This window comes from Thamnophis elegans, chromosome 2 (genome assembly GCF_009769535.1).
Source record: "Thamnophis elegans isolate rThaEle1 chromosome 2, rThaEle1.pri, whole genome shotgun sequence".
NCBI lineage: Eukaryota > Metazoa > Chordata > Lepidosauria > Squamata > Colubridae > Thamnophis > Thamnophis elegans.
The window spans coordinates 46,775,103-46,797,221 of NC_045542.1; the positions used below are offsets into that span (position 1 = coordinate 46,775,103).

At 46.0% G+C, this 22,119-nt stretch overlaps 1 protein-coding gene across 2 annotated transcripts in view; it reads right to left on the reverse strand.

Annotated features, from left to right (window-relative positions):
- RNF213 (ring finger protein 213) overlaps nt 1-22,119 on the reverse strand; it is a 147,155-nt gene that overhangs the window by 36,593 nt on the left and 88,443 nt on the right. For both annotated transcript variants that reach the window (XM_032212395.1, XM_032212394.1), the window contains 9 exons: nt 19,740-19,874; nt 19,546-19,625; nt 18,186-18,327; nt 17,283-17,418; nt 5,319-5,510; nt 4,636-4,775; nt 3,603-3,757; nt 2,894-3,112; nt 803-984 (listed from right to left, as the gene is read on the reverse strand). In XM_032212395.1, coding sequence (XP_032068286.1) covers nt 803-984; nt 2,894-3,112; nt 3,603-3,757; nt 4,636-4,775; nt 5,319-5,510; nt 17,283-17,418; nt 18,186-18,327; nt 19,546-19,625; nt 19,740-19,874 — 1,381 coding nt within the window. The remainder of the gene's footprint in view (nt 1-802; nt 985-2,893; nt 3,113-3,602; nt 3,758-4,635; nt 4,776-5,318; nt 5,511-17,282; nt 17,419-18,185; nt 18,328-19,545; nt 19,626-19,739; nt 19,875-22,119) is intronic.

Here is a 22,119-nt window from a genome sequence, read left to right on the forward strand (position 1 = left end):
ACACATTGGTTCTTTTGAACCAGTCTAGCTTCAAAAAAATCACAACTGTCTTTCTTTCTCCCCCCCCCCCCCCTCTTTCTTCTTTATTGGCCAAGTGTGATTGGACACACAAGGGATTTGTCTTTAGTGCATATGGTATCAGGGTACATAAAAAGACAAGATACATTCATCAAGAATCATAAGGTACAGCCCTTAATGATAGTCGTAGGGTACAAATAAGCAATCAGGAAACAATCAATATCAATATAAAATCGTAAGGATACAAGCAAGAAAGTTACAGTCCTGCAGTCATAAGTAGGAGGAGATGGGTGATAGGTACAATAAGAAGACTAACAGTGATAGTAATGCAGCCTTAATGAATGGTTTCACAGTGGTGAGGAAATTATTTGTTTAGCAGAGTGATGGCATTTGGAAAAAACTGTTCTTGTGTCCAATGCTCCATAGCGTTGTTTTGAAGGTAGGAGTTGAAACAATTTATGTCCAGGATGCGAGGGGTCTGTAAATATTTTCACTGCCCTCTTTTTGACTTGTGCAGTGTACAGGTCCTCAAACATAGCATTCCCCAACATGCTTGCCACTTTACAGATTCTAATCCAACTTATGTTAGGATTTAGACAAAAGGAACTAAAGATATTTAGAGTGTACCATTGCCATAGGAAGTCAACTTATGAAGTTGGCCGGAAAAAAAGCCAGCAACTTATCAACAATAGGGAGGGGGGGGAAAGCAACTATAAAATGATCTTTATCACAACAGAAAGTAAACACAAATTAACATTTCTACATTTCTGAACTTGTTACTTACTTGACCTCTTGGAGCATTTGGCTGCATTGGCTTCTACTGCCTTGGCTGCAGTTTGCTGCGCACACAAGTTCAATGGGCATTTGAAGGTTCTTCACCTGCTGGAGCCACGCACGAGCATTCTGTTTCAGGACTGCGGAGGATAACATTTCAGTACAGGCCAGCGCAGCGAACACATCTAGGACCTATGGCAAACAGGCATAAAGAATATAACACTTCACCCTTCACTGAAAATTACATTATCGAATCTAGGCATCCTTTGGTAAACTAGAATAAGAAAACCAGCTTGGATTTTGATGCTCTTACTCCATCATTGTGCCTTGTGTTTATTGCTTTGTACTTTGTTAAATCATCTGACTAGTGTGGTGGTATAAAAATCAAATACATAAATGGTTCCCTAAATAAATACAAGTAGTTCTCATTTAGCAACTGCCTTGTTTAGCAACCTTTCAGAGTTATGATGGTTACGGAAAAGCAATTTTATTATCAATCCCTGCTATTCACAATCTTTGCAGGTCTATAAAGCAAAGGAAAGCTGGAGTTAAGATCATAATGACAGCCATGATTTAAAGACAGTTTTGTAAGCTTAATAACTAAATTGCCAGTCCCAATAGCAGTCACTAAATGAGGACTACCTGAGGTTCCCTTCTGTAATATAATTAGTGATTATAAGTGGCTTTCTTCCTGTTTATCCCATCCACCAGTTCTAATGGCCCGTTTCACATCTTTTTGATTTCTGTTTGACTTTTTGATTTTGACTTACATTTCCATTGTCTTCCTTTTAAAATCCCATTTTTTTTCATTCCAACTTTACACTTGTTTTCTTTATTTACTTCTTTATTTGTTTAATGAAAACTTTCATAATTTTATCATGATTTATTGAAACCAATTACCCACATCTTATTTAAATTCAAATTTTATTTATGGGAGAGTAAATATCATCATCATCATTTTAGCCATTGTCTACCCACTGCAGGATGAAGGCTCTTCTGCATGTTTCCAACCAATACGGTATTGAAAGGCGCGAAACCAAGGCAGAAGAGGCAAAAATAAAAGGTAGCTAGAAAAAAATTCCTGTAAAAACTAGAAAGGGGGAAAAAATACTATTCACTGGAGAGTCACTGAATAGCTCTTGTTAGGCCGAAGACTGAAGTTAATCTGGGGAGTCACCAGGAGGAACAGAGGGAGTGTCCTCAGATTTACCTCAGTCTCCAGGCAATTGGTCCGTAACAATACCCATTCAGTGACTCCTCCCACACCCCACCTTGGAGACCCATCTTGTTTTAGGTCTCTTTCGTGGATGCTTTTTATTGTGTGGAATCCATTCCATGACTGCCATGGTCCACCTGCCATCAGTTCTTCTTGCTATGTGACCAGCCCATTTCCATTTCAATTATTTTACTCTCTTGATGATATCCTATACTTTCTTTCATTCTCTAATCCATGTGCAGTCTTATAACGCCGAGCATTATAATCCTGTCTTATAACGCTAAGCATCTACCTTTCCATGGTTCTTTGCACCACTAGTAGCTTTTGTATCGATTGTGGGGTTAGTCTCCATGTTTTACTGGCATATGTTATAGCACTTAGCACACACTGATTAAAAAAAAAAAATTCTCTTCAGGCACAGTGGGAGGCAAAAGCAATTCTATTAAGAGCTATGGTGGTGCAGTGATTAGAATGCCGTACTGCAGGCTACTTTTGCTGCCTGCCGGCTGCCAGCAATTTGACAATTCAAATCTCACCAGGCTCAAGTTGACTCAGCCGTCTATCCTTTTGAGGTGGGTAAAATGAGGATCCAGATTGTTGGGGGGGGGGGGATATGCTGACTCTGTAAAACCACTTAGGACTGTAAAGCACTCTGAAGCTGTATATAAATTTAAGTGTTATTACCATTGCTATTATTTGACCCTGGTTGGGAGATCCTCCATGTATTCTCATTACAAAGCAAATACAAACAGCCCGCAAAAAGACATGCCTGGAATTCCTGCTTTGCAGACAGACTAATTTCTCCTTTCTAAGAATATGGAGAATCCCAGTTCCCCCCACTTCCAGGTGTCATGTTTTCCTAGTAAAGTTAAATGTTACACCTACCATTTGGCTTTGCAACATGCAGCTTCCTTTGTTTTCTCTTTGTTCAAGGGTACAAAGCACTTCAGGGTAAACAGCAAGAATGCGGGAAAAGTTCTGCAGACGACTCCTAAACTGATGATAAGCAAGGTGGACCCAAGGAAGGGAGGACACTCCTGCTTCTGCACTGGAAGAGGTGGCCTTCATTTCTTCAACAGAGGACAAGAGGGCCACTTGCAGCATCTGAAAATATACAGTAGTGTATTTGAAGGCAATTCTTTTCACAATCTCCTGAGGAATTGTAAGGATTTAAGTAGACTTTCAAATACACGGGAAACGCTTATTTGCGTGTCATAAAGTGGTAAGTCTACCCACTTAGTGGCACACTGCTTTGCGGGATCATGAAGCAAGCTTTTGACTCCAGTATATAGCCCAGAGGTGGCATTCAGCAGGTTCTTACCAGTTCTGGAGAACCGGTAGCGGAAATTTTGAGTAGTTCAGAGAACCAGTAAATACTACCTCTGACTGGCCCCGCCCCCATCTATTCTTTGCCTCCCGGGTCCCAGCTGATCGGGAGGGAATGGGGATTTTGCAGTAACCTTCCCCTGGAGTGGGGGGGGGAATGGAGATTTACAGTAACCTTCCCCTGCCACACCCACCAAGCAACACCCACAGAACCAGTAGTAAAAAAATTTAAATCCCACCATTGATCTAGCCATCTAGAAATACGCACATTTAGTTCCCTCTCTGAAGTCACACCCATTGCCAGGATAATAAAGTCTCTGGCATAATAATAAAAAAAGATGGTCTTCTCTTCCTCTGTGTAGCGAGCAAGCTGTTGCCCCAGTGGTGTCTGCTGAAAGATGTCTAGAAACTTCTCTCCATGGGCTGGAAAACAAAATGGGATTTAAATTGCTTTGCATCCCCCCTCCAGAAATAAAGTCAATCAGTCCTCCTTTAACACATAAAACAAATTCAGTATGAAAAATATAATTTTCTTGATTTTATGTCTTACTTAATTTATCAGATTTTTATTCTGCCAATCACACTTATATGACTTTGGGCAATTTTACAAATGTTAAGGTGCTATTTAATTAGAATGGATTTTTTTTTAAAAGAATGATATGAGTACTGATTGAAAGGTTTAAGTTACTTTTGTTTGTATAAAATGAGTATGTATGTATACACATGTGTGCCAGTTCTTTAAGCAATGCTGAATAATATTCCAAAGTTTGTTAAATATTATGGACTAGATTTGAAAATATGAGAATGTATATTATTCCCCACAGCAAAGAGAAGCTGAGATGGTTAAACTGATTCTTTTATCCAAATAAGAGATGATATTTAATTTCTCTCTATTCCAAAATTGCTTCCAGATTTTGTGTTTACAACAGGAAAAGAAATGAAACTTTGATTCTGTTTTTGTAAACTAGACAGGCTTATTTTGTTATAGAAATGGCTTTTACATACTCTGTTGCGTAAAAGCAAAAAGTTGTGGTTGTAATGCTACCTTCAACTGTGCTAAAGAGAATCGGAAGTCAGTTTTTCTTTCTTTTTTTCTTCCATTACACTATATCCCCTTCTTTCCACCTCCCTCTTCTTACTTTTCCATGTGTTTTTTCCCTTTGCATTTGTATATTGTATTGGTAAACTAAGAAAAAAGTTTTTAAAAAAAACAAAAACAAATGATAGGTGCTGTTTTGAGCCAAATTTGCCCATGTTTTTCAAACAAAGGGGCCTCTTTTTAATTTCCTCGCTATTCTCACCTTCATTCTTAGAGACATGTTGTGCTTGAACCCGAAGATCTTCCAAATAATCCTTTATCCTCCAGCTGAAAGGCATTTTATTGCCAGCCCCTGTAGAGACTTCCATTTCATTCTGCACCTGGATTGGTTTTGTTTGAGCACTAAGGAAGATAAAGTAAATTTCATATGAACAGATGGTTTTTCAATATATTTTGAATGTATTCATGTAAAAAAAGGCCAAGCAGGATATGAGATGCATTTTAACTTATTACACATAAAAATGTGATCAGTTTAAAGACTGATACTGAATGGATTGATGATTATATGGTGGATGTATTTAATCCACAGCAATTCCTATAAATTGAATACGGGAAATAACATAGCATAAAATAAATCTGTTTCAATTTGTTCTACTGAAACTCTCTCTTTGCTTACCTCACTTTTACTAAAATGTTAGTGATTGGAGAGATTTCTCCCCCCACATCTTTTAGCTATGTTCAACAGTGGTGGTAACTGGGATAAACTTTTCATGAACCATTTTTTTAAAATAAGTCATGCTCACTGAAAAATGAACAGCTAAACCAGAATTGCACATTATAGCTATATACCACATTATTCTTTCATATTTACTTCAAATTCAATTTACTTCTGTGATCAATAAATGTGTTTCTTAACCTCGTCCCCACTTTCTTCCCACAGCTTACCTGCTCTGACCCATGACATAAGGGATGTCTAGAAGTTTTAGTTCATTGAAGATGAATAACCACAAGTCTTTCACACAATCTTCTGTTGTTGGTTTGACCAGCAAATTCAGATTATAATCTCTGTCCAAAATAGATACCATGTAGGCCAGAAGTGGGGTCACCATACTCTGGATCCGTTTCCACAGAGTGCGTCTATATAAAACAAGAGAGGAAAAGCACATAACATGGCATCTCAAATTCTAAAGAACCCAGACCCAAAGGTCATCTTTTTGTTTCAGCTGATCTGTTTAACTTGCTAGTGCCGGGATAGCAAACCTATGGCACGCGTGCCACAGGTGGCACGTGGAGCCATTTGTCAGGTCAGCTGGCCAGGTCACATGCGCACGCTAAGTTCAGCCTTTTCTAAAGCCATTTTTCGCCCTCCCCAGGCTCCAGAGCTTTATAGGAGCCTGGGGAGGGCGAAAAGAGCCTCCCTCACGTCTCCCTGAAGCCTCTGGAGCGCAAAAAACTGGCCCTATGGGCAAACCAGAAGTTTGGGAACGGACTTCCGATTTGCTCGTAGGGTCGGTTTAAGCCCTCCGGAGGCTTCAGGGATCTTCAGGCGGCTTCCCTGAAGCCTCCGGAGGACTAAAAATGACCGTTGACTTACCTGAACGGTCCTTCTATGTGCCCTCCGAGGGGAATCCAAGCATAGGTTAACTTTGTCCATTAGCCCAGAGACTGAGTTATGCAAATTGCTGGCCACGCCTCCTCACTGGACTGGTTCAGTTTTGCACGAAGGATCCGGCTTGAGAGAAGCAAAATAAGTCTAGAAGTCAAGGCAAGTCAGATTGTCATAGGAAAAAAGGAAGTCCAGGCCCAGAACAGCTGAAGCCAAGGGTGGTTTTAGATCGATCGTTGACTTACCTGAACGGTCCTTCTATATGTGCTGCGAGGGGAATCCAATCATGGGTTAACTTTGTCCATTAGCCTAGAGACTGAGTATGCAAATCTTGACCATGCCTCCTCTGACTGGACCGGATCAGTTTTGCACGAAGTCAGCCGTTGAAAGATGCATGCCAATGTCACTCATGGCCATAGCCAAACAGGTATCAAGTAAGTGAAAGTCCAGTCAGGAAAAAAGAGGCAAGGTTAGTCATAAGTCATAGTCAAGGTGAAGCCCTGGCCAGCCGAAACTGCGGGCAGGTTTGGATTCCCCTTGCAGCACACATAGGACCGTTCAGGTAAGTCAACGGTCGTTCTCCTGTGCGCTGCTTGGGGAATCCAAGCATGGGACATGCCAAAGCAATTAAGTCCCAGGGCGGGAGCTAGGCTGGTCAGGATCCTCCGCAGAAGAAAGAACCCTTTGCAACACTCTCCACCCAAAGGAGGCCTCAGCCGAGGCGTATACGTCAACCTTGTAGTGTCTAATAAATGGTGAGGGCAACGACCAAGTAGCCACCCTGCAGATCTCTTCCACCGAGGCTTGTGCCATGGTAGCCGCACTTCTGGTAGAATGAGGAGTAATACATCTGGGAACCAGCCGGGAGTGACTGTCATACGCCAAAGCGATGCACGCCTTCAACCATTGGCCGATGGTGTGGAAGGACACTTTCTGTCCCATGGACGACGGCTGGAAGGAAACAAATAGCGCCTCCGATCTTCTGAACGAGGCCGTGCGCTTTACATAACGTCAGAGGGTTCTATGAACATCCAAATGATGCCACTGGCGCTCCTGAGGATGGGGAGGATGTGGACAAAAGTCTGGAAGGATGAGCTCCTGAGCTCTGTGAAACAACGTGTTGACCTTCGGGAGGAAGGAAGGGTCCAAACGGAGTACTACTCTGTTAGGATGGAATATGCAGAGGTCGGCACGAACAGATAGCGCAGCCAACTCCGAAACCCTCCTGGCCGATGTAAAGGCCACCAGGAACACAGTCTTAAGCTCAGTAGCTGAAAGCTGATGGATTGGATGGGCTCGAATGGAGCAGACGTGAGTGCTCTGAGCACCAAGGTCAAGTCCCAGGTAGGATAACGGTGGATTGTCGGAGGCCTCAAATTTGTCGCACCCTTCAGGAAGGCCTTGACCCGTGAGTGCTGAGACAAGGAACGGCCCTGACCGCCTCCAACCACCATGGATAATGCTGTGACCTGCCGATGGAGCGTGTTGGGCGCGAGGCCCTTATTAAGTCCCGATTGTAAAAAGTCCAAGACTTGAGGTACCGAAGCCTTGATGGGGTCAGCCCCGGCTCGGCGGCACCACCTACAGAAGGCCTGCCAGGTGGCCTCATATATACGTGTAGTGGATGGACGTCGGGCCGCCTGGATAGTGTCAATCACTTGACTCGAATAGTGAAGGCCGGTCAGAATAGCCCACTCACGTGCCACACGGCTAACTGCAGGAGCTGGGGGTTTGGGTGGATGAGAGCCCCCTGGTTGAGCTGGATCTGGTCGTGCGGAATCCTCCACGGCTGTGATACCGACAGGTATACGAGGTCTGTGTACCAGGGACGTCTGGACCACATTGGGGCAACCAACAGCACCTCCATCTGTTCCGTCAGGATCTTCTGGATGATCGATGGAAGAATCGGGAGAGGGGGAAAGGCATAAAGGAGGCCGGCTGGCCAAGGACTGCGTAGAGCATCCACCCTCTCTGCTCCGGGGGCCTGGTACCTGGCATAGAACCTCGGAAGTTGTGTGTTGTGCAGTTGCGCAAACAGATCAACCTTGGGGCGGCCGAACTGGCAAGAGAGTTCCCGGAAGAGGCCAGGGTGGAGTTGCCACTCCGCTTGATCCACAGTGGCCCGGCTCAGCCAGTCTGCCTGCGTGTTGGCCACACCCGAGATGTGCTCCGCCCGGATTGACAAAAGCTTGGTCTCTGCCCAGCAATGTAACCTCTCCGCCTCCAGCATTAGGGCCTTGGAGTGGGTGCCCCCTTGGCGGTTGACATGGGCCTTGGAGGCAACGTTGTTGGTCAAGACCAACACAGGGTTGTGTGACACAATGTCCCAAAACTCCAGAAGGGCTAGACGAATGACGCGGAGTTCCAGCCAGTTTATGCTGTTTGACAGTTCCTGACTCGACCAGCGCCCTTGAGCCCCCCCTCCAAATAGGCTGGCATCCGTCGTAATTTGGATGCGGTCCGGCTCCTTGAATGTGCACCCCTGGAGGAGCTTGGAGGATGTCCACCAACGAAGGAATCTGAGAGGCTTGTGTGGGAGCCAAAACTTGGTCTGGAAATGGCTGGTGTGTGCCCTCTGGAAGGGAAGCAGGAACCACTGAAGTGGGCATGCATGGAACCTGGCCCAGGGAACCACGTTGATACAAGAAATCATCTTTCTCAGTAATTTGGACAGCGTTGCCAACGGCAAGAGTCTCTGGGACAGAACCTGATTGGCCAGGTGCTGGATGCTTTGTTGCCTCTCCAGAGAGAGAGAGACTTCGCAAGACACTGAATCGATGATGGTCCCCAGGTGGAGCAGCGTCGTGGTTGGCTGCAAGTGGCTCTTGGGAAGGTTGAGAACGAACCCGTGACTGCGCAGCGAGTCCATCGTGATCTGCAAATCTCATAGGGCCTGGTTCCGAGATGAAGACAGGACCAAGATGTCGTCCAAATAACAATTCACTCATATTGGAACTGAAGGAAGTGATGCCGCTACGACTGCCAGGAGTTTCGTGAACGTGCGCGGGGCTGATGAGAGGCCAAAGGGTAAGGCCCGGTATTGAAAGTGACGGCCACTGAACTGGAAGTGCAGGAAACGCTGATGTGCCAGGTGTATGGGCACATGGAGGTACGCCTCCTTGATGTCTACTGATGTCATCATGTCGCCCTGGCGGATGGAGGCCAATATGCTTTTGAGCGATTGCATTTTGTATTTTTGGTATTTGATGTATCGATTGAGCCTTTTCAAATCTAGGATGGCCCGCCATCCCCCTGAGTTCTTGGGCACCAGAAACAAGATGGAGTAGAACCCTAGCCCTTCCTGGCCTTTCGGTACCTGTTCTACTGCCCTGATGGTGAGACGGTGATGTATCTCGGCGTCCATGAGGCGCCTTTTGTCGGGCACCTGGGAACGGGACACTGGATGAACCACCTTGGGGGAATGGAGAGAAATTCTAGAGTGAGGCGTCGGACGTGATCTCCGCCCACTGATGAGAGAAGGCCAGGAGACGCCCTCCGATGGGTCCGTCCCCTTGTGAGTCACCGGTACCTCCGAAAGGACCGGTTTCCAGCTCTCCACGAAAGGACCTCCTCGCCTGGGGCTGCACCTGGGGCTTCTGGCGCCCTATCCATGGCGCCTGCGCGGTCCTGGCCGTGATCCTGGAGCTGGGAGAAACCCCTGTTGTAATGGGGAACATAGGGAGCAGGGGCAAATCCAGAGTCCCCGGCCCGAAAGGGCTGTCGTCTCTGATAAGGTTGCTGTCTCCTATTGGCCCGGCCACTGGTGGAAGGGAGAACCTTACACTTATCTCTGGTCTCAATGAGGATGGGGTTGAGAACTGACCCAAACAAGGCCTCACCCTTGAAGGGCGTGGATGCAAGGTGCCATTTGGACTTGACATCAGCTTGCCAATGGCGGAGCCACAGCAGGCGTGGGGATGCTACATTAGAGACTATGGCCCGAGAAGCGAATTTTGCTGCACTAAGAGTGGCATCCGCAGAAAATTCCAAGCCCGCCATCAATTTGGTAATGTCTTGGTGAAGGCGCATTTCCTCTGGGGCAAGCCTACTCTGCAATTGCTTAAGCCAGACCAAGGAAGTCCTATTAAAGAAGGACGCTGCCGTAGCCGAGCGTAAGGCCTAGGCCGCAGCCTGATGGGTCTTGCGGATGACTGTCTCGGCCTTACAATCCTCTGCCTTCAAGCCCTCCAAAATTTCTGATGGAATTAATGCCGGAGAGGCGAGGGCAGCAATGGGAGCATCTACAGTGGGAAACTGGAGAAGATTTTCCAACTCCAGGGTAGAAGTGTACACTTTCCTATCCCCATTGCTGGGTGGTTTACCACGGTCGGTTGATCCCACTGCTTCTGAATCAGATCCAGAACGAGCTTGGGCGAGGGAATAACATCCTGCAAGGCCACTTGCTCAGCAAAGAGGCGCTCAGTCGCATCTAATCCCACAGCTGTACTATCCTTAGAGGCTGCCTCCCCCATGTGGGTGGTGGTCTTAGCCTTATACAGCAATGATTTAAAGAGGGAATGGTGGAACAAACCCGGTGCAGTAGGTTGATCCAGTGGAAGCCCTTCATCATCGGAAAATTCCCTATCTATGACCTCACCTTCCTCCACCAAGGCTGACTCCTCACTGTAGACTGAGGGTTGAGGCGAGGGAGGCTCTGTTAGAGGAATAGATGAATCCCCTTGCACTGTCTGGGAATCAAGGCCCATCCGGGTTACAGTGGCCCTGGGAGCCTGGGCCCTACGGAGTAGTTCCGCATCCACCCCTTTAGAAATAGCAGTAGAAATCATTTAAGATTAAGATTTAAGATTTAGATTATTTGTATGCCGCCCTTCTCCGGGAGGGACTCAGGGCGGCAAACAACTCAAAAGGGGGAAAGGGGACATAAACACAATACACGTAATTAAAATACACAAGAACCATACAGCCATACAAGTTGAGAGGGGAGGAGAACTCATCAACCCCAGGCCTGCCGGCACAGCCAGGTTTTGACGGCTTTCTGGAAGGCCTGGAGAGAGGTGAGGGTACGAATCTCTGCGGGGAGTTCATTCCAAAGGGCCGGAGCTGCTGCAGAGAAGGCCCTCCCCCGGGTGGTAGCCAGGTGGCATTGGCTGGTGGACGGAACCCGGAGGAGGCCGACCCTGTGTGATCTAATGGGTCTATGGGAGGTAATTGGCAGCAGGCGGTCTCTCAAGTACCCAGGTCCAATACCATGAAGGGCTTTATAAGTTACGACTAGCACTTTGAAGCGTATCCGGAGACCGATCGGTAGCCAGTGCAGCTCGCGGAAGATAGGTGTAACGTGGGTGTACCGAGGTGCACCCACAATCGCTCGCGCGGCTGCATTCTGGACGAGTTGAAGTCTCCGAATACTCTTCAAAGGCTGCCCCATGTAGAGCGCATTACAGTAGTCCAGTCTTGAGGTCACGAGGGCGTGAGTGACTGTTGCGAGTGCCTCCCGGTTCAGGTAGGGACGCAACTGGTGCACCAGGCGAACCTGGGCAAATGCCCCCCTGGTCACAGCTGACAGGTGATGTTCTAAAGTCAGCTGTGGGTCCAGGAGGACTCCCAAGTTGCGCACCCTGTCTGAGGGGCGTAAATTTTCACCTCCCAGCCTGAGTGATGGAATACTGGCCAAATTCTTGGGAGGGAAACACAACAGCCACTCGGTCTTGTCTAGATTGAGTACAAGCTTGTTAACCCCCATCCAGACCCTGACAGCCTCCAGGCACTGGCACATCATGTCAACCGCTTCACTGAGTTGGCACGGGGCGGACAGATACAGCTGAGTATCATCCGCGTATTGATGGTATTTTATCCCGTGCCGTCGAATGATCTCACCCAGTGGCTTCATGTAGATATTGAACAGAAGGGGGGATAGGACCGAACCATGAGGAACCCCATATTTCAGGGGCCTAGGGGTCGACCTCTCTCCCCCAACTAACACCGACTGTGACCTGTCCGAGAGGTAGGAGGAGAACCACCGAAAAACGGTGCCACCCACTCCCACCTCTCGTAACCGTCGCAGAAGGATACCATGGTCGATGGTATCGAAGACCGCTGAGAGGTCAAGGAGCACTAGGATGGAGGGATGACCTCCATCCCTGGCTCTCCAGAGATCATCGGTCAGTGCGACCAAAGCGGTTTCCGTGCTGTAGCCAGGCCTGAATCCAGACTGAAAGGCGTCCAGATAATCGGCTTCATCCAAGGACCGTTGGAGTTGAGAGGCTACCACTTTCTCAACAACCTTCCCAATGAAGGGGAGGTTGGAGACTGGACGGTAGTTGTTCAAACTAGCTGGGTCCAACGATGGCTTCTTCAGGAGGGGTCTCACCACCGCTATCTTCAATGCCGGTGGGAATAAGCCCTCCCGAAGAGAAGCATTCACCATCGCCTGGATCCAGCTCCGCGTCACCTCCTTGCTGTTCGCGACCAGCCAGGAGGGGCACGGGTCCAGTATACACGTGGCAGCACTCACCGCTCCCATGGCCTTGTTCACTTCATCAGGAGTAACAGGTTGAAAGTCAGTCCAGAGATGTCGTTCAAGACATTCCCCCGGTACCCCGGCTGGCTCTGCGCAATTGGAGTCCAGGTCCATCCGAAGCCGAGCCGTACCAATCAGGGGGAAGGCCCAAATCCTGGCCTTCCAGTGGTCTGAGGCCTCCAGCAGTAGGAGTGAAAGTCGCAGAGGGCCCCGCACGTGGGGGCGAGTGGGCCAAAGCCATACTCATCTCAGAAATAGGAGAGGGGAGTGGGGCCCCAAACCCCCTTCTGCTGCCACAGGAGCCTGGGGCAACTGAATATCTGGGGACCAACCCTGCTCCGTAGGATGTGCTGGGGAAGCCTGTTGCGGAATCAGAACCGGGGGTGAGCTGCTGGGTGCCCCAGAGGCCTTAGCAGCCTTAGATTTATCCTTACGTTTATGGGACCTGTCCCTAATGGCAGATGAGGCCTGGGGCCTATGACTAGTGGCCCTAGTAGCAGCCCTGCTGGGCCTTGGGCTAGCCCCCCCCCTCGCCAAGGGAGCAGGGCTCACAAGAGGGCTCCACAGCACCTTTGGGCATAGACTAATCAGCCACTGCAAAGATAGAAAGATATTTGGAAAGGCTCAACCTTGTTTATGAGTGAATGCCACGAATTTCTCCTCTGCACAAAGCGCCACGTGAAATCAGTAGCCGATTGGGAAACAATCTCTTCAGTGACTCAGCTCTCCGCAAGTGAGGGAAAGAGGAGGGCCGTCTGGGCGGCGCCAATGCCTGGCGTGAAATCATGCGCCCCGCCTCCTCTGGACGATTCCTGCGCATGTGCAGGGCCGGATCCAAAATGGCGGCCGCCTTGGAGGGCACGAAAATTCAAACTGCCAAGCCCAGGGATCTTGCAGACCGCTGGCTCCCCGGCAAAAATGCTGCCGCTGCGATCAAGGAAATGCCACAAGGCAATGGAAATGCCTGGGTTGAACCGCGCCGCGCAGGCGGGTCGCTCCCGGCTTGAAACGGCGCAGGGCGGCGCACCAGCCCAGGACGCGCCAAACGCAAGGCGAGGAGAGCAATGCCAATCGCCGCTTGAAAATACCGCTGCAGTCCAGCACGACGAGCCGACGGCCTCGCAGCCTCCGATCCCAGGCAAGAGAGGGAGAGAGAGAGAGAGAGAGCGGCGATGAGGATCTGGGCTGGCAGCAAACTGCCGCCTCCACCTCAAAACACATATAGCAAGTAAAGTCACAATCTGCTGCTGAATCCAAGGGAAAAAGGTGAAATTTGTCGATTAGTCTAGAGAGAAAATTGAGATGCGTCTCGTTAGGCTGGACTGAGTAAAAAAACTGATCCAATCCAGTCAGAGGAGGCGTGGTCAAGATTTGCATACTCAGTCTCTAGGCTAATGGACAAAGTTAACCCATGATTGGATTCCCCAAGCAGCACACAGGAGAATCCCCTCGCAGCGCACATAGAAGGACCGTTCAGGTAAGTCAACGGTCATTCTCCTGTGCGCTGCTTGGGGAATCCAAGCATGGGACATGCCAAAGCAATAGACTTCAGGGGCAGGAGCGAGGCTGGTCTGGTGTCGTAGCCGAAGAAGCTAACCTTTGCAGCATGCGCCGTCCAAAGGATGCCTCAGCCGAGGCATAAATGTGGACCTTGTAGTGACAGATAAAGGGTGATGGCGATGACCAGGTTGCTGCCCTGCAGATGTCCTCCACCGAGGCCTGCGTTGCCCAGGCTGCCATCATGGTCACACTCCTGGTAGAATGGGGAGTGATGCAACTGGGAACCAGTCGGGACTGACAGTTGTAGGCTAGGGCAATACACGCCTTCAACCAGTGGCTGACTAAGGAAACTAAGGAAGTTCTATTGAAGAACGAGGCTGCCGTAGCAGCACGCAATGCCCAGGCAGCTGCCTGGTACAGTTTGTGAATAATGAGCTCCGCCTTGCGATCCTTAGCCTTCAACCCCTCCGAAATCTTGGATGGAATGAGGGCCGGGAAAGCCAAGGATGCTATCGGCAGGTCAACAGTGGAAAACTGCAAAATGGTGTCCAATTCTGGAGTGGAAGCATAAAGCTTTCTATCACCATTGCTAGCGGGCGAGACTGCGGTGGACTGGGACCATTGTATTTGGATTACATCCAGAAACAATTTGGGTGATGGAATAGTCTCTTGTTCTTGTACCTGTTCAGCAAACAAGTATTCTGTGGGATCAAGGCCCACCTCAGTACTGGCCGGGGTGGTTGCTCCCCCCAAATTGGAGATGGCCTTGGCTTTATAAAGTAGAGATTTAAATAGGGCTGAAGAGGCCCGAAAAAGGAACTTTAGTCTGAATCAGACCTTCATCATCTGATAACTCTAAATCCAAAATCTCACATTCCTTCCCTCACTGTAGATGGAAGGTAAGGGAGAAGGGGGATCAGCCTGAGAGGTAGCTAAATCTCTGGCAGAAATCAAATTCCTAGAGCGTTGACTCCTACACTGTACTTCTGCCTCCACTCCCCTAGATATGACAGTGGCAATCATGTCCCTGAGCCCAGGGGGGAGGTCAAATTCTGAAGTATCCTCTGGTCTGCTGCCAGCAGCCGTGGGAGTAAAGGTGGCTGAGGCCTCTGAACGGGAGGGGGCCGGGCCTGGGCTGGGCTGAGAAGGATCAGATGAACCCTGAAGGCCTGAGTCAGGTCCTCCAGTTGTGAGATTCTGAGGTCTGGGGACCAACCTTGAATTCCAGTTAGGCCAGAGGTAGAAGGCCCTTCAGGCAGCAGGATGTGAGGTGGCCTGGGGGCTGAGAGATCCCTAGACCGATTCTTGGTCTTACTGGTGCACTTAGCAGCCCTGGCAGAAGCTGCTGGGGTGGCGCAGGAACTGTGGCTGGCGGCCCTGGTGGTGGTCCTATCCACTCTAGATGAGGCCCCAGTGGCATCGGAGGACAACTGAGGAGAAGTGGAAGCCCCAGTGCTGCCCCCGGTAATAGAATGATCCGCCATGTAAGCTAGGTTGAAAGGGCTCAAGCTCACATTCACTGAAATACCAAATGCCGATCGCAATCGAAGCAGGTGGCCGTGAGAGATCAAACTCATGCTCCAGTAGAATGGTGGCGAACTGACCTCCATGGAGCAATGAATCTGGTGATTTTACGTCACTGCGGGTGGGAAAATGAAGCCACACCCCACCACTGTTTGTTGACGCGAAAAGGGATCCAAAATGGCCCCCACGACCAACAGTGGGGACAGGAGATTCAAATCGGCGAGGTACAAAGCTGCCGCCAGAATGGAGAACGCCTGCCTCGTATCTTGCCAGCGACTGCAGAGGCTCTTGAGGTCGAGGTAATACAGGGAGCTCAGCCATATGGCAATGGGGGTGTCCGGGCTCCGTGCATCATCAGGCAACCTCGGGGGGAAGGAGGCGGTGACGGACAGCGGCTAGAGCGGGCGGTGCAGCAAACCAATCTCCAGCCGCGGCAAGACAAAATGAAGGCAGCGAACAGACCTTCCCACAACGAACAACAGCATGCCCTCGCCTCCAAGAAAGAGGTTCCCTGGCCCCAAAGGCTCCGGGAACACTAAAATCCAATTACCACTTTAAACGAAGAGAAAACAAACCTATTTGTAGAGATATTTACTGCTATGTGAAAGGAGCTCAAGCTGGTGAAGGGAATCCAAGCTGATTAATAATAATGATGAATTTGTCTAGTAACCCAGAGAGAATAATTTTGCATCTCTTTAGGCTGGACTGAGTTAAAAAAACTGAACCACTCCAGTCAGAGGAGGCATGGCCAGCAATTTGCATAACCCAGTCTCAAGGCTAATGGACAAAGTTAACCCATGTTTGGATTCCCCAAGCCGCGCACAGGAGAACGCCCCTATGAGCAAACCAGAAGTCCATTCCCGCACTTCCGGTTTGCCCATAGGGCCAGTTTGCTCATAGGGTCGTTTTTAGTCTTCCGGAGGCTTCAGGGAAGCCTCCTGAAAGTCCCTAAAGCCTCCTGAGGGCCTCTGGGGGGGCGGGGCGGGGGAGGCTGTTTTCTACCTCCCTAGGCTCCTATAAAGCCTCTGGAGCCTGGGGAGGGCAAAAAAAGCATGCAAAAAATGAGTTGGAGCGCCTTTCATGCACACTGGGGGGGGGGGTGTCACGTGTTACATTATGGGTGTGGCACGCCCGCGCACAACCCCCCCTGCGCTCCCCCCTTATGGCACACGAGCCAAAAAACGTTGGCCATCGGCGTGCTAGTACATTAAAGATACTTCAGAGAAAATTTTTAAACCCCCAAATGCATATTTTATTATTGAAAAAGATTAAAACTTCAATGAGTGAAGTCTTAAGCAGTAAAATTTGTCAAATTGCAATTAAACTAAGAGTCCCAGAAGCTGCCATATTTGGATTAAAGGCAGTATTTCAACCTGAGCAACCAGTTTGGAGGGGGGGGGAAGTGGCTCCAGAAAGTGAATTAAATGCTTAATCTATACACTAGAAGTGTCAAACTCAAGGCCCAGGGGCTGGACCCGGACTGTGGGATGCTTAGATTTGGTCCACAGGGCCACCCTAGAAATATGACTGGCCCAAGGGTGCCTCTGCCGTGTGCGGCCTTCACAAGCTCCATTTTCACTGGCAGAGGTTGCAGGAGGCTGTCGCAGCCGAAAAGAGAGATTGGGAGTCTGTTTTCTCTGGCAGAGCACTCTGGCCACCACAGGCCCCCGACATGAGTGACATCAAGCTAATCATGCCCACCCCGGCCTCATCCACTCAGCCCCCATGCTCTTGACAACCCTGTTTGTCAAGAGGTCCTCAATGAAATCGAGTTTGACACCCCTGCTATACACTATACCTAAATGTTCCTCCTTCCTGGAGGGCATTAAGGTTGGAGGCCTCCCGCAACATCCACTCTTTCATAATGAGATAATTCTCTTCCTGATTTTTCAAAAGGTAAGTAAGACGGCTCTTTGTAATCTTCAGGAAGTTGCCTGGGGGAGAGAAAAAAAAGGACAGCCTAATTTTTATTTGTATAAAATTTGTATAGCCACTTTTTAGAATTATATTTCAAAGAAGATGAAAGAAGGTACTGATGGATAATTCAGTTTTTGAATCAAAATTAACATTTCCTAGTCTTTTGTTTGATGATCTTACATAAAATTGTATATTTGCTTCCCTAAGAAGAGCTATATGACTTACAAACCTTGGTCATTACCTTCAATAATTTGAGATTATTTAAGAATTATTTGCAAGTCTACCCACCCATTGTGAGAAATATCAGTTTATTCCTTTTCTGTTATGTATTAACTACTTAGCAATGCCATTTAACTCACCACTACTAATGGTGAGGGTAAAGGTGTGCTATAAATAAATACTAGAAATGAGGAAGAAGAGTCATTATGCAGTTGTGAATAAAATTGAACCCTTCTACATTTGCAGGATTCCTCTACTCTATAGAATTCCTACACATTCACTTTCTCTCAAAACACACACACACACACAAACACACACGACACTTCCAAAGAACTGTAGGAAAAAGGCAAGCTCTCATCTTTTGATTTTCTATGGGGTCTAGTCAAACACAATCACTGACAGAGCAAATACATTCTCAAAAGTATAAAACAGAAACCGATCCTTTATTTCAGTTTTTTATTGTATAGTTAGTAACCTGAGCATTCTAGCAAGAGGAACTTGTATTACAATATATTTCACTTTAACAAAAGATCATACTCCTTCTGGACATACGTATATTATATACCTTGCGGGGTATCTTCCTCAGACAGGAGTTTAAGAAGAATTGCAATTCTCTCAGCGCTACGACCGGCATCCTCATTGTGGTCTCTCAGCATGCCGACAGCACTTTGAACACAACTCCTCAAGAGAATGGTAGTATCCAAAATCTTAGAGTTTCCAGGCACAGGAGGGGGGGAAAAATTTTTTTTTAGTATATCCTGAGACAATGTACAATAATTTCCTCTATGGCTATCAGATGTGAATGAGCATCTGATTAAACTGAGCTGGACAGCCTTTTGATAGTTGAGTCTCACACTTCAAAAGTATGAGATAATAATGCAAGTGTCCAGGACCATTATGCTTCCCTTCCATGCAGGAGGGTTTCTAGAAATTTTCTTTGGTATTTGTTATTTTGTTTATTGTTTTAACTATGCTGTACTTTACTAGGGCTTGCGTGTCACTTTTTTTTTTCACTAGCAGTGCAAAATAATATGAAATACTTCTAAATTTGAAATAGGTTTTCCCAAGATTGTCAGAACAGTGCTGTCTGTTAATGGAAAAGTTCTAAGTGCAAAACAGTCTTTTCAAATTGAAAGCTTGAAACAGAGCCATTTGGTGTCTAGGACATTTGTCTTGTGGTCAGACTAGCATTTCATCACACCCACCTGGGATCAGAACAATTATTTCAATTGTTTTACAAAGCTCTACTGTTTTCTACTATACAACAGGAGGAAATTATGTCAGCCTTTTTTCATCAACTTCAGCCCCCCACCCCAAAAAAAAAAAAAAAAAAAAGAAGTTGAGGGCTAGATAAGGCTCTGGTGCTCTAAGATGCTCACTTCTAGATTCTCCCTGGGAGCAGAGGGAGAAACAATCATCCAGGTATCCAGAAAGAAAAAGATTCTGCTTGGATAAACACCTTAGTAAAATAAAAACAATGCAGCACTAGCAACTAGGGAGGTAGACACCCATCTACAGAAACTTCTATTTCTAGAGAAAACAGGCACAAAAGAAGACCTTTGCATTACTGAAAGGTCATACATTATTGTCCATCTATATAATCTTCTAAAACTGTAGCTAATGGAGCTATCATAAAGATCACAAATAGTGATCCCTATGGCGTGATCACAAATAGGAATCCTACTCTAATTATACCAGATTACGCATGTAACTCTAATAGAGCAAAATATGTGGACCATCCCAAGGCTAGAAGAGATAGCTAATCATAAATATCTAGATACAAATATGTGAAACATGTGTTGTGTTATTTCTATAATCAATTCCACGGAACAAAAAAAGCAAGTTGGTACAAAGAAGAACATAATTTGCTCTTAGATCAAAGGGAAACAATCAAACTAGATTTAGTGAGGCATATTAAGACTTACAAATATTTCTGGTTCAGATATTGGTGACACCTCCACCTCCATCTTCTCTTCTGTTTCTTCTTCTTCTTTCATCCCTGCAGCTACAATGATAAAGAAAGTCTCATATCGGAATGCAGCCTGACTCTAAAGATGATGATGGGAATTACTACGAACTGTTGGAAATAAGCACTACATAAACATATAGTTGGACTTACTTTCAGGATTCTCTGCAGACTCTCCCGTATTTTCAGAAAACAGCTGGCTGATGGTGATGTTTCTGAAGGCTGTTATATCAGAGATCATATCCTTGGAGGTTCTTAGATCATCAATATGCACAGACTGCCACAGCCCTAAAAACAACAGATGATATTTCACAGCTATTACCTACATTTCCATTAATCATTTCTGAGGAAAACCACTTAATCTAACAGAGGGAAGGGTAGGATAATACAATAATGTATCTTTTACCATATAACAGCAAGGGCCTTCATTAAATTAATTTGCAGATATTGTACTAAATATTGAAGTTAAATGCTTCCTTTCAGTTTGGCCAATCAAATGTCTCAGGGAAGGGGGTGGCAAGGACAGGATTATGGGAAACCAACAAATATGTTAGCTTCCAAACAAATCATGGAAAAGTTAGGGGAAACATATTACAAAAGTCTGAAGGGCAGGCCTGGGGCTGTTGAATTCAGCAGATTCTGCCTGGCTATTCCAGCAGGCCTGGGGCTGTTGAATTTGTCCAGCCGCATCCTCAGTTGTGAATGTTGTGATCTTTTAATGTTGTCTTGTTTTTGTATGTCCTTCCTTCCCCTTTTTTTTACTGTAAGCCGCCCTGAGTCTCTTTGAGATTGGGCGGCATACAAATTAAATAAATAATTATTATTATTATTATTATTATTATTATTATTATTATTATTGTTGTTGTTATTATTTATTATTATTATTATTACTATTATTATTATTATTATTATTATTATTATTATTATTATTATTATTATTATGACAGATTCTGGAGAACCAGTAGCGGAAACTTTGAGTAGTTTGGAGAACTGGCAAATACAATCTTTGACTTGCCCCAGAGTGGGAAGGGAATGCGGATTTTGCAGTATCCTTTCCCTGCCATGCCCACCAAGCCACACCCACAGAACCAGTAGTTAAAAAAAAGTTAATTTCACCACTGCTGAAGGGGTATACTATTTTTATTACAGGTAGTCCTTGACTTACAACAATTCATTTAGTGACCATCCAAAGTTACAGCGGCAATGGAAAAAAAACTTATGACCATTTTTCACAGTTATAACTCTTGCAGCATCCCATGGTCATGTGATTTACATTCAGATGCTTTGCAACTGGAATGTATTTATGACAGTTGCAATCTCCCAGGGTCATATGATCATCTTTTGCCATGTTTTGACAAGCCAATGGGGTGCCAGATTCATTTAACAACCATGTCACTAATTTAACAACTGCAGTCATTCACCTAACAAATGTGGCAAGGAAAGTCGTAAAATGGAGATAACTTACTTAACAAATTTGTCACTTAGCAACATAAATTCTGGGCTCAATTGTGGTTGTAAGTTGAGGACTACCTGTATACATTTGCATTTCTATTAAGAAAAAGAAATTGAAAAATAGATTTTGCATTTATAGCAACATGAATTAGAAAAACCCTCCAAAATTAAGAGATGCTTTTTTCAGAGAGCCAGTTTGGTCTAGTGGTTAAGACATGAGGCAAAAAAATGGGAAACCGTGAATTCTAGTCCCGCCTAGAATACATATACATATACATATCATATACATGTATTTACTTACACTTCCTTTTTTTTGTATATTATATTTCCTTTGACTTTTTTGATGGCCCTTTGGCCATTAAAAATTGATTTGAGTTGGTTTTCCTTTAAGCCTTGTTTTATTTGTTTCTTGCATTTTGCATAAATTCATTCATCACAAAAGGGAATAGCATAATGGATATCTAAATATGTAAATATGAATGGCTAAGCAAACTTGAGGAATATTCACTAGCAGTAAAATTAACAGTATATATCCAGATCAGGAGTTTGACTAAATTTAAGCAAGAATGTTTCCCTATATATTACATGCCACATATAGGATAACGCCTGAGCTCCATACCTTAATTTTTTATTGGACTGAGGTCCAATAATGGCAAAGGGAATTTTCTTTTTCTTTTGTACTTCAAGAGACTCAGAACTGGAGGGGTAACATTAACCGTGTTAAACCTATTTAACAACATATAATTTTCATGTTTCCTAACTAAATATGGCAAGAAATCACATTACTGATTTTCAGCAATTTTTGTCACCAAAGTTTTGTTTTGTGATCTCTTCAGAATGTGCACTGTGGATCACAAAAAGATTTGTCGTCCAAATACAACTTAGGAAATATGACATATTACATTTTTCATCTTATTTGTAGCCTTGTGTTAGAAGCACATTTCTTTCTACACTGCAGTAATCTGTAACTTGCATTGCTAGGACCATTTGTGAGAGAAAGCAGGAAGCAATCTTGATGCCATAGCAGCCCCTTTAAATAGACCTCCAGCCACCTTGTTCTGTAATTCTTGCACATAAGCCA